Source organism: Homarus americanus, unplaced genomic scaffold, assembly GCF_018991925.1.
Source record: "Homarus americanus isolate GMGI-L3 unplaced genomic scaffold, GMGI_Hamer_2.0 scaffold32583, whole genome shotgun sequence".
Taxonomy (NCBI): Eukaryota; Metazoa; Arthropoda; class Malacostraca; order Decapoda; family Nephropidae; genus Homarus; species Homarus americanus.
In genome coordinates, this window is record NW_024713129.1 from 3818719 (window position 1) to 3831594 (window position 12876).

General features: G+C 44.0%; 1 protein-coding gene across 1 annotated transcript; it reads left to right on the top strand.

Annotated features, from left to right (window-relative positions):
• The first annotated feature begins 11402 nt into the window (after positions 1-11402).
• LOC121865963 (tigger transposable element-derived protein 1-like) lies at positions 11403-12339 on the top strand. The gene is made up of 3 exons (XM_042365531.1): positions 11403-11529; positions 11632-12228; positions 12332-12339. The coding sequence occupies exons 1-3, from the start codon at positions 11403-11405 to the stop codon at positions 12337-12339; spliced, it is 732 nt and encodes a 243-aa protein (XP_042221465.1).
• Positions 12340-12876: the final 537 nt, after the last annotated feature.

Sequence of the window (12876 nt, forward strand, 5' to 3'; positions counted from 1 at the left end):
TTGACATCATATTTAAGAATTTCGATTTTTTCCTAATTCCCATAGCATAAAAATCTGACCTGATTGGGCAAAATGAATGGCATTTTTGGAATCAGCACGCAAAATACATAAAGAATCAGCTAAGAAACCCCGCACCTCATGAATTTTTTTTCAAATGCAGCCCAGTGATTGATGTCTACTTTAGTTCCTTCCTTCATTGGACGAATAATCGTTGTATACATATATATATATATATATATATATATATATATATATATATATATATATATATATATATATATATATACAAGTCGTTATATAATATATATATATATATATATATATATATATATATATATATATATATATTATATATATATATATATATATATATATATATATATATATATATATATATATATATATATATATATATATATATATATATATATATATATATATATATATATATATAATTGTATCTGAGAAAGCTGGCCACTTTATAGTACTGAGGCAGGTTGAGTGTTAGATAGTCTAGGACTGAGGTAGACTCGGTGTTAGATATGCTAAAACTGAAGTGGTCTCTCACTCAGACTGCTCAGTGATAGATCTTGAAACGGGTGGTGTCCAGCGATAGACTGCCTGGCTCTTCAGGACGGTCACTCCCTGGGGCTAACTCACAATGACGTCACGAAGGATGATGCATGGGTTTCAAGCTCAGAAGCTTCTACCAGAAGGAAGGGTTGCTATGCATCAATCCCTTGGTATGACCACCTGACTTCAGTGTCAGCAGCGTTGCAGCAATGTTTTATAAATGGCTGGCTGAAAAATTATCTCCTTGAGCCATGAATCATCCTTAATTGACGTTGAAAATCTCTAACTAAGCTAACCAATAATTTACCTCAAATAATTGGGAGTTACAAGTGTTAAGCAATACACCTAGTCATCAAGTAAGAATCATTAATTAAGTAAGTAATGAGCTTCAAAGGTGATTTCATCATGTTGAGGCATTTCTGGACGACACACTGTCGCCAGATCAGTGCTCGTGACTAGACCAGCGGTGTGTGACCAAGCTAAATGGATGCTTGCTACAATTTAGGGTGTAATGTACGGAGGCGAATTTTTTTTTGATACAAGAAGGACAAGAAGTCTGCCCTCACGCCTTCGCCCACCTCCATCATTCACTTCAGTTCATTTTGTAACAATCTGTGGTAGTTAAGTACGGAACAGAAAATCCAGCTGCTCAGTCTACCTGCAATAGTTGTGACCAGAGGCCACTGGTCGCTTGCTACAGTGCGGGTAAAGTCGCCCAGCCAGCACGTGACAGTGCAATGTGCGGTCGTTCAAATACTATGACAAGTGTTGCCTTACTCCACGAACCCGGCGGGATAAAGGCCAGCGGCTTCGTTTCTTCATCAGGAGTTTGTTAGTCGCCAAATCAGAGGCATCGACGACCTGGACAAGTTCACCCATTTTAGGAGGGTGTACTCCTCGTGATCCCAGGACCAAAGTCCCCCAGTGCATCAGGCCATCGCGGACCTGACGGGCGTGTGTCATCCTGTCTTCAGATGTTGCTCCGGCTGCGCTGATGCTAGTCATCGGGTCCCCGCATTTACATGTTAGCTCTCCAAGCTTATCTAGGACCGCTTTCTCCCGAGGAGATCTCACGCAGATGGTTCACAGATGGCCCCAGCCTGGGTTCACGGCGCACATGTCACCTTGGGCAAATGAGGTCGTCAGGCCTGACCACGCATAATGGTGTCCCGACTTTGCTGTCCCAGACATTGTCAAGAGTTGGCCATCATCTCCCAGGATTCCCCAACACCGATTCTCGAGGTAAATTACGCCAACAGGGTGCACGAAGGGAGTACAACTACCCTGCTCGCCCTTACCCTCACTCTCTTCTGGCCAGTGACACCTCTCCTCGGTAGTTGTCCCTGCTGCATCACGCCCCACGCCAGCTTCGCCACGACAACCGTGGAGCTGAGGCCACCAAATCCATCGCGTACTTTTACAGACTGTGTTCCGGCCTGGCATCGACTCTACATCTCCACGTTGTCCAGTGTGTTCTCAATGTGTCATACAAACCCAGCCAGCAGCAGGTACCTCTTCATGAGGACGACAACCCCACCCGCCTTTGAGTCTCAGCGTCGGCCGACTTTTTCTGTGTGTCAGGAAAAGTCCTTCCTGGGTTATCGCTGACCGCCTCTCTCGGTTGGCCGTTGTCATCAAGGGCGGTAATGACACGACGCTTGCCGCCACTATTATCAGCAAGTTCCGCCACTACTTCCGTGACGTATGCTCTTGCACGCCCGCGAACCGCACGGTGAGGGCCCCAGTTCACAAGCCGGACTTTTGCTGCTGCCTTGACCGATGGGGGAGTCCCGCATGTGTTGTCATCGCCCCATTACCGAGTCCTCAACGCCACGATGAGGTTGCTGTCAAACCTTTAAAGGCCTCATCTCTTAAGGTGGCCCTGGGAATATTGATCATGGTGCCTTCACTGGCCTGAACTCCGCAACACACCTAACTACACCGGACGCCTCCCTGCCCAGGTTTTGGTATGGACGCCCCTTCGCTCTTGTGTCCCTGCTCTCACCCTCAATCCTTCTCCCAAGGAGTGGCAGGCCAAGACAGGAGGATTGTGATCGCTGAGCCGCCGAACGTAGTACCAGGACGCTGCTGTCTGGCCACAAACTGGCACTCACGCCCAAGCCTCTCAGCTGGGAGTGCCTGCACCAAGTCCGTGTTCAGGACCTGACCTCCCTACTTGGGGACAAAAGTAGGCGTGAAGTCAAGGGTCTCGCAGGTCACGGGACTACCAGGCACCAGTGGTCGCGGTGTGGTGGAGAACCAAGCCCGCCTGCAATGCCTTCTGCTGACCCCCGCCACCAGTAAGGAGTCCCATACCTCCCAGTGCATGTAGTCCTCGACGCCACAGAATGTGATCCAGAAGAGGCGGCCCCACAAGACTTTGCTATGAGCTTATAGGGAGTGGAGGTGTATGTATATTATGTATATGATCATGTATTATGGCGGTATATTATGTATGTGTTCCATTTATATTTATTCAGTTTGTTAGCAGCGTGTGGCAACAAAACATAATATATCCCACACGCTAATTTTACTGCAAAATTGGCGACGACAAAGCTGCCATGTATCACTTGGCTACACGCTGCCTATAGCAGTTGATCAGAGTTGAAGTAGGATATGCTACCCACCTCTGTGTACATACTATCCAGTAAACCGAATCCTAACTATATGAGGGTGTTTTGTGGCTTCCTGTATATATAGAACTTATACCCAGAACACCTAACACTAGCACCACTCCCCGCATAAAAGCCTCTAAAGTCTAGACCTCAAGTCAAAGGCCCTCTTGAGACTTGCAGTGAGTGTGTATGTTTCTCTCTCTCTCTCTTCTTACACACACACACACACACGCATATTTCTAATCATATACATTCTGTTTTTTTCTTTCTTACAGAGTTGTACATTTAATCATGAACTGAAGTGCAGTGTTGAAACGACCCCAATGAGGTTTTGCTATGCGTGTGTGTTGTGTAACAATCAATAGATATCTGACAAAGTGCACCATTACTCCCCTAGTGAAAACTTATATCATGCATACTTTCGAATGAAACTTGGAGACCAAGATAAAGTTTACCATATGTGCTGCAAAAAGGTGTTGTAAAATTCATGCAAGGCTGAGCAACAAGAAGATTCAACGCTCTACCATTTGGCATTCCTATAGGTGGGAGAGACAGAGATCATACCACGGACTGTTACTTTAAATGACAACCTTCAGGGTGAGTTATATTAATACATCAATACTAATATAATTTTAAATATTCTGATACAACTTTTATTTCCAAGTATCCAGATACCTCATGAAATATCAAACCAGTTCCTCACGGACCAGGAATACCAATTCCAACTCCACCAGAAAACTATAGGGACATGATACTCGATGACGATCATGATATCGATGAAGACATAGAAGAGACTGACGCTTCTAGTACATACTTGCCCACAGCTTCTACAAAAGAGCCCATACCCTTCAGTCAAGCTGAGTTGAATGATTTAACAAGAGACTTGTGCTTGTCTAAGGAGTTAGCTCAACTACTAGGATCACGGCTTTGCGAACACAATGTCTTAGCACCAGGAACAACATTTGCCTGGTACCGTAACCGTGACAAGGAATTTCGCAAGTTCTTCAGTTTTGACAAGGAAACTTCATTGGTGTATTGCAACAATATCAGTGGACTCATTGCAGCTATGGGAATATCATACAATATATCAGAGTGGCGGCTCTTCATTGACTCATCAAAAAGAAGCTTGAAAGCTGTGTTGTTGTTCAATGGAAACCAGGTCGCGTCTGTTCCGGTGGGGCATTCAGTGCAGATGGATGAGAACTACAACAACATGGAGTATCTGTTAACTGCTCTGAAGTATAAAGGCCACAATTGGAAGATCTGTGGAGACTTGAAGGTAATTTAATACACCAAAAACAGTTGCTTTCAAAAATTGATATTTTGTTGACAGTTTTTCTAATAGGAAATTATGTCTGCCGACATACTGTCATATTATGAAGTGTTAATATTTTTTAATAAAAAAACTATTCAGCTAAACATATTTTTAATCTGTTTTTTCCACAGGTTGTGTCCATGGTGCTGGGCCTACAAGGTGGTTACACCAAGTTTCCATGTTTCCTCTGTCTGTGGGATAGTCGAGCAGACAAGCAGCGCTACATGCAACGTGACTGGCCTGCAAGAAGTGGACTTACTCCAGGTTCTCACAATGTTGTTGCCCATGCTCTGGTGAATCCGCAGAACATTCTTCTTTCGCCACTGCACATCAAGCTTGGTCTGTTCAAAAACTTTGTAAAGGCACTGGACAAAAAAAGCCAGGCTTTCAATTTTCTGAAAGAAAATTTTCCAAAAGTCAGTGAGGCAAAGCTGAATGCAGGAATTTTTGATGGCCCTCAGATCAGAGAGCTTTTCAAAGATCCCAAGTTTGATTGCAGCATGGATGTAAATGAGAAGAAAGCCTGGCATGCCTTTAAGTCTATTGTCTCCAATTTTCTTGGCAACTACAGAAGTCCAGAGTATGGACGAGTTGTTGAGGACCTACTTCTGAGCTACAAAGTTCTTGGTGCACGCATGTCCATCAAGATGCACTTCCTCAGCTCCCACTTGGACTACTTTCCAGAGAACTGTGGTGATGTGAGTGAGGAACAAGGAGAACGCTTCCATCAAGATATCCGTGTAATGGAGGAGCGGTACCAGGGTCGCTGGGATATCAACATGCTCGCCGACTACTGTTGGTGTCTGAAACGGGACGCCCCAGACACCAACCACCAAAGAAATTCTCTGCGACAGCCATTTATGCATGTCTAACTGTAAAGGCATCTATGTAGTTGACATATTTTGGTCCTATGTGTTGTGGTTACATTTCTTATGATATATTTTGCATAAAAATTTTGACATCATATTTAAGAATTTCGATTTTTTCCTAATTCCCATAGCATAAAAATCTGACCTGATTGGGCAAAATGAATGGCATTTTTGGAATCAGCACGCAAAATACATGAAGAATCAGCTAAGAAACCCCGCACCTCATGAATTTTTTTTCAAATGCAGCCCAGTGTTATATAAGATAAAAACTGTAAGCCTATAACCACCCAACCCTGGCTGGGAAGACGGGGGGGTGGGGGGGGGGGAAGGTGACAGTGACATGTTTGACAGTTGGGGGCCGAAGGTCTAGTTAAGTATTTATTTGTTTATTTATGTCCTTTAGATTGAATTTTTGTTTTTTTGTTTATAAAATGTCACAAAAGTGACCGGGGAGACTATACAGGTACTCCTCGACTTACGACCTACTCGACTTGCGACAACCTGGACACACGACCGCCGCAGTCGTATAAAATATTTGTCAAATTACGTATTTTCGAGTCCCAATGTTAGTGATCGCGCTGTGTACTGACAAAATTTTTGTTTCTAATTCCCTTTAAAATGGCTGGCAAGCTTAAAGGTGAGTGTTCTTGTGGTGCTGAGAAGAAAAAGAGACACCCATTTTAGATTTTCTATGTATTATTTTCGCATTTTCGACTTACGACTTGGTCATCAGTCCCTAACCTCATCGTAAGTCGAGGACTGACTGTAATTTACATTTCATCCCAAATACTACTGGATAATTGCTTTGGAAAAATCCCTTAATGGCAACTGAAAGCTGAAGGAAATCAGTCCTGTCCATATGGTAGGAGATACCGTCTGCACCATCCCCCTGCTCACCAAGGGATAACTACACATACGTGCATAGTTCTTTATTATTATTAAACACAAGACAACTTGTGGCATGATGGATGACTCATTAATGAGTAATACGGTATAAAATCAAGAGATTTTCAGGGAATTTTTTTAATATACATACGTATACAGTATTTATGAAAAGATAAAAATAAAATTATTGATGGACCATGCAACTTTTTTGCAATTTATAAGTTATTTCTTATAATTTCCATTCATTTTCATTAATGTATTTTATAAATTTTGAGAAAAGGGCCCTAGTTATTAATACCAATACTGTACAGTAGGGAGTGACAGTTTTGCAAAAGTTTTCAAAATCAAGTGGCTTGGGTTGGATTATTTGTCTATCGGCCACGCTGGTTCCGAATATGTTTGAGTTTTTTACATCATTGCATTAGAAGGTTTGTGGATACTTTTGGGTTTGGCATGAAAAACGCGAAAAAACTGTAAATAATAAAGGGACTGGCAATGTGGCACAACCTGTTAAAATCAAGTTATTGAATTGGATTATTCGACTACTGTGTACACTGGTTCATAATATGCTATTGTTTTACAACTCAATGCGCTACAAATTATGCCGATATTTTTGCTGCAAGTCACCACATACGTATATTTCGAAAACCAGGGCCCAATATTACCAACGGCGTGGATAGATTCCGTGGAATGAATTCAGGACATTCCCGCTCATGGAACATTACCAAACTCCGTATATGTGCCAATGGCAGGCCAATGGCAATATTTACAGAGTTTGTTGAGGCTCCCTGGACGGGAATGCCCTGAATTTATTCCACGGAATCTATTCACGCCGTTGGTAATATTCGTCCCAGGACTGATCAACGAATTCAGCCCAAGTAGCTTGACTTGGACAGTTAAGGACAAAATCTCAGTCCGTACTTTTGAATAAAATATTGTTCAATAGGTGGTGATATTGAAGTGCTGAAAGTTGTTTTTTCTGTGTTGTTTTGCAGTTAGTTCAAAGGGCCGCCACCAAGATGGGTCGTCCTAAGATTAGCAACACTCAGCTGCGCCAGGGTAACGATAAGGTGTTCGGGGTTCGGATGCCTCTGCCATCTAACAAGTTGCCTCTGAACAAGGAAGTTGGAAGTGCCCTGGCTTATGAAGCAGAAAACGAGAGGTTAAGGAGAAGAACAAATGCTTTTGATTATATGGATGCCACCAACAAGGTGACTGAGAAGGTACTGGATGTGTATAGGAAGGCCACTGTCCCCACTATCTCTGAAATCAGGGTGAAAATGAGAGTCCACGACCTGTGGAGGATGCGGAGGGAGACGATGATGATGAAGGGAAATGGACAGAAACAGAAAAGGAAGAAAACGAAGAACGGGAAGCTGAAGATGAGGTTCGAGGATATAGCTGAGAAGTTGTTTGATGTGGCAGACGACAGCAAAGTGCACGAACGAGAGAAAAGCTTCCTGGCAGCCCAGAGGAAACCGGGAAGGGAGGGCTGCATTGATGGCGTTGACAAAATTGTGACTGCCAAGCTGAAAGAAGAGAGGGAGAAGGAAGCGAAGAGGGCAAAGAAAAGGGCTGAGGAAGAGAGGAAAACTGAGAAGATGAGGTCAAAGAGTAAGGAGGAGATGGAGAGGATGTCGTGTAAAGTGTCGGCAGTGGAAGACAGTGCTCAGGAAGAAGATAGTGATTATAAGGATGTCAATGACAATGACTTCAAGGCTATGGTCGACAGGAGAGCAAGATCAGATAAAAGGAAAAGGGAGAAAGAAGCCGAGGACAGGATCGGAGAAACTGCTGACAGGTTCAAGGTATCCATTGATGCAGTGGCTCACATCGCAAACACCATCAGAGCTGCAGACAACATCATAACTGAAGAGGACAAGTCTAAAGTGACTAACTGGAAGAAAGTGGAGAGAGTCAGGAAGAGGTCACGAGAACAGAAAAAAGAAAAGTTCAGGGGATTCAAGGTCAGAGGTCTCATGGTAGATGAGAGGATCAATGAGAACAAGATAGTGACTGGTGTAGGTGAGAAGAACCACAAGAGATTCGCCATGGAAAAGAGGGAAGACTGTGCAGTGATCGGCTTCCCTGGTGAGGAGTTCCTTGGTCACCTGGTCCCGGTGGGGGGAAAGGGGGTAGACCTGGCCACCAGCCTGCTGGCCTTCCTGGAGGAGCGCGGTATTGACACCACCGACCTCCTGGTTGTCCTTAGCGACGGTTGCAACAAACTGAGTGGCTATAATCACGGTTTCATCGCCGAGTTTGAAAGGCTGTTGGGACGGCCTCTCCTCCACATCCACTGCCTGATCCACAGTCTGGAGAAGCTCTTCGGCCATCTATTCAACCATTACGCTGGCCCAACCACTGGTCCCGCCTCCTGGAGTGGTGAGGAGGCTCGGAAGCTGACCGGCAACGTGTGGGACCTTCCGGTGGTTGAATTCGAGGCCGTCACCAACACCTACCTCAGGTCTCTCCTGGATGCCATCCCCTCCGTCGTCTGGGAGGAGTTCAGCTGGGACACCCGGTATCTGTTGGAGATGGCCAAGACGGTGGAGTCCGGCCACATTGAGGAGAGATGGGCCAGGGCACGGGCCGGAGCCATGACCAACGCCAGATGGCAAAACACGGAGAGCAGGGAGCTGAGGGCCTACATGAGCACCACCTCCCCCAGCGAGTCACAGAGACGGATGACCTCCTTCATCATCCTTATCTACGTGCCCTCCTTCCTGGAGATCAGGCAGAGGAATCTGCTACTGGAGGGCCCACGCCACCTCCTCGCCATCATCAACCGGGTGAGGACGTACTGCACCCTGGAGGAAGTGGAGCTGCTTACTCCATACCTCCAGTTCAACGGCTACTTCGGCCAGCACGAGGTGGTGCTGGTCTCACTGCTGGCCTCCATGGACAAGAGTGAGAGGGAGTTGGCCCTAAACATCATCAAGCAGCTGAGGAAGAAGGAAAAAAGGCACAAGAGAAAGACAGTGAGGAAAGTGAGGAACCCTCAACTGAATCTGGCAGCCACCAAGCTGTCAGAGTTGGTTGATCTGCAGAAGGCCAGCTCCTCCCCTCCCATCCTGTTCCAGCACAGTGACCAGGAACTGGAGCAATTTCTGGAGGAACCGTACAGTGAGCCAGGTCTGCCCTGCACCACCACCGCAGTGGAAAGAGGAGTGAAGCTCACCACGGAGGCGGCAGACGTGGCCAGCTCTGCCTGGCAGCAGGACCAGGTCACCTGGAACAAGCTGGAGGCCAGGAAGAGAAACAAGCGGAGGGCTAAGAAAGAGGACTACCAGTGCTAGACTGTGGGGACACTGGGACTGAGGGGACACTGTGGGGACAGCCAATGTTAGTGTGCCAACTGTGCTAGTGTGCTGCTGATAAATTGAAGCATACATGCCAATAATAAAGAATGTCTACCATTATTCTTGTTTTTTTTTATGTCGAACCGAAAAGTATCCACAAACCTTCTAATGCACTGATATTAAAGATTCAAACATATTCGGAACCAGCGTGGCCGATAGACAAATAATCCAACCCAAGCCACTTGATTTTGAAAACTTTTGCAAAACTGTCACTCCCTACTGTACAGCGATACACACACACCTCCAACATTTATTTATTACTGTATACTTACTGTATATTCTCATATGATCAACCACTTATGGTGTACGTTTTATCATTGATAATATAAAACATTAAATGCTGTACGTACTATAGCAAGTATAGAAAAATGACGAAATATTGTGTCATGCTCCCGAGTCCTGAGTCCTCTGTCGGTGGGTGGCAGGAGGCTGAGACGCTCGAGGTAACTTAGGTCATAGGCTTGCGTGCAATGATTGGCTAATGCTCTCATGTGACCTCAAGGGACATCTGTAATTGGCTGATGCATCTTGTAGATGACCCCCCCCCCCTCACCCCAGGCTAGCCTCAGGGCAGGCTTAGTGCATAATTCTTTGTCACCAATCCCCCTACAGGGTTCATCTGTTGCTCGCTCCTGTTTTTTGTACAGTACTGTACAACTGCTGTACATAGTTCACAATCAACCTACAACACAGCGTTTAAGTTGTGTTAAGACGTCAACAGTGATTTCAGTGTATAATTTTACTGGGAATTAACATTGCGTGAACACGGTACAGTAAAGCCTCCGATAACAACGGTTTGACCGACAACTTTTCATATTTAAGACCCTAGTTAATTTAGGGCCCAATTCAATTTACGTCCTTATTTCATTCATATTCACAACCAAAATTTAATAAAAATAAAATTAAATTAAATTTTCCTATAAATAATAACTAAATCCCGATATGTATTATAAAAAAAAAATACTGTGAAAAAAAGGAGAGCGCCTTGTGCAAAGAAGCTGCCGGGCTAATGAGTGGTAACGCGCATCACCGGTAAACAACAGTTGGAGCTTGGCGGTCCAATTGTTTTCACGCATCTGAACAGGAACAGGAGAAGATAAAAACTTTCTCCGGTTTCTTACGACATTTTTGAGTCTCTATTCAACATGAGCAAGAGAGCAAGTGATGGTAGTGCTGGTTCAAAAGCTAAAAGAAAGTGTATAAGCTTAGCCGAGAAACTAGATGTGTTAAAACGATATGAAAAAGGTGAGAGGGGTGTAGATATTTTGCGTGCTTTGGGGATGGCGGAATCAACAGTGAAAACTATCCGTAGAAATGGAGAAAAAATTAAAGAAAGTGCTCTGTCTACAACTCCGTTAAGTGCAAATAAAGTTTGCCAAAGCAGGAATGTGGTTATGGAAGAAATGGAGAGACTTTTAAGAATATGGATTGAAGACAAAAATCAGAAGCATTCTCCATTGAGCACTATAATTATTCAAACAAAAGCCCTAGCATTGTTTCATGATCTTAAATATTCAGGTAAGGAAAGTGCTAAAACAGAAAAGTTCAGTGCGAGTCGAGGCTGATTTGCTTGGTTTAAACAACGCCACGGATTACATAATTTAAAAGTCACTGGTGAGGCAGCAAGTAGTGATTCATCTGCTGCTAATACTTATCCAGAAGAACTACGCAAAATAATCGAGAGGGGCGGCTACTTGCCCAGTCACGTTTTTAACGTTGATGAAACTGGACTACCGGTATATTGGAAGAGAATGCCTTCCCGGACATTTATTTCCATGGAAGAATGGCTGCCCCAGGATTCAAAGCAGCCAAAGATCGTATCACACTCCTCTTGGGTGGTAATGCAGAAGGTGAATTTAAACTCAAACTTCTCGCTGTATATCACTCTGAGAATCCTAGAGCATTCAAAGGTGTGTGTAAGCAAACTTTACCAGTAATTTGGCAGTCAAACATTAAAGCATGGATGACAATGACTCTTTTTGTCGATCGGTTCAAAAAACATTTTTGTCCAGCGTTAAAGGAATACTGTGCCAAGAAAAACATAACACACAAGGCACTGCTTATATTAGATAATGCTCCAGGCCATCCAGCTCACCTAAATGAATTGTCTGAACATGTACCAGTCATTTTTCTTCCACTGAATACCATGTCCATGCTTCAACCTATGGACCAAGGCGTTATCTCATCATTTAAGGCCTATTATTTACGCCGTGCTATGTCTCAACTGATTGGAGAAACAGATGATGCTGGAAAGCCGTCCATAAAAGAATTTTGGCGTGGATATCATATTCTAAAAGCTGTTAAAAACACTGGACAGTCATGGAAGGAAGTAACAGACGACAACATGAATGGTGTGTGGAGAAAATTGTGGCTGGAATGTGTAAGAACCCTTAAAGGCATTGAGGAAACCATGCCAAACATTCAAAGAAATATTGTTGAGCTTGCCAAGCACATGGTAGGATTTGAAGAAGTTGATGAAGAGAATGTTCAGGAGCTGTTAAACAGTCATGGAGAAGACCTAACCAACGAAGAACTTATACATCTTGAACAAGAACAACACGACCGGACCACAAACACATCCACAGATATCCCTACATCATCTCACAAGTGTATGACTAAGCATTTGGCAGAAGCATTTGCTCACATGGAGCAAGGGATGAACTTATTTTCTGAAGTGGATCCATTAACAGAACGAAGTAATAAATTAAACAGGGATGTGAAAACCTCATATAACCTCTACATAAAGATGTATTATTCGAAGGCCTAAACCATCAACATCAGCTACAGCATCTACTTCAGCTACAGCATCAGCTACAGCATCTACTTCAGCTACAGCATCTACTTCAGCTACAGCACCTACTTCAGCTACAGCATCTACTTCAGCTATAGCATCTACTTCAGCTACAGCATCTACTTCAGCTACAGCTACAGCATCTACTTCAGCTACAGCATCTACTTCAGCTACAGCATCTACTTCAGCTACAGCATCTACTTCAGCTATAGCATCTACTTCAGCTACAGCATCTACTTCAGCTACAGCATCTACTTCAGCTACAGCATCTACTTCAGCTACAGCATCTACTTCAGCTACAGCATCTACTTCAGCTATAGCATCTACTTCAGCTACACCATCAACATCAGCTACAGCTACAGCATCTACTTCAGATACACCATCAACATTAGCTACCCATCAACACATCAACATCAGCTACAACATCTACAGCATCAGCTACAGCTACACCATCTACTTTAGCTTC

Bases quoted from the DNA above. Each gene is read 5' to 3' on its own strand.
- LOC121865963 (XM_042365531.1), top strand. From the start codon at position 11,403: ATGGCTGCCCCAGGATTCAAAGCAGCCAAAGATCGTATCACACTCCTC. The intron at 11,530-11,631 runs GTGTGTGTAAGC...ATTTTTGTCCAG, and splicing joins GAATCCTAGAGCATTCAAAG to CGTTAAAGGAATACTGTGCC.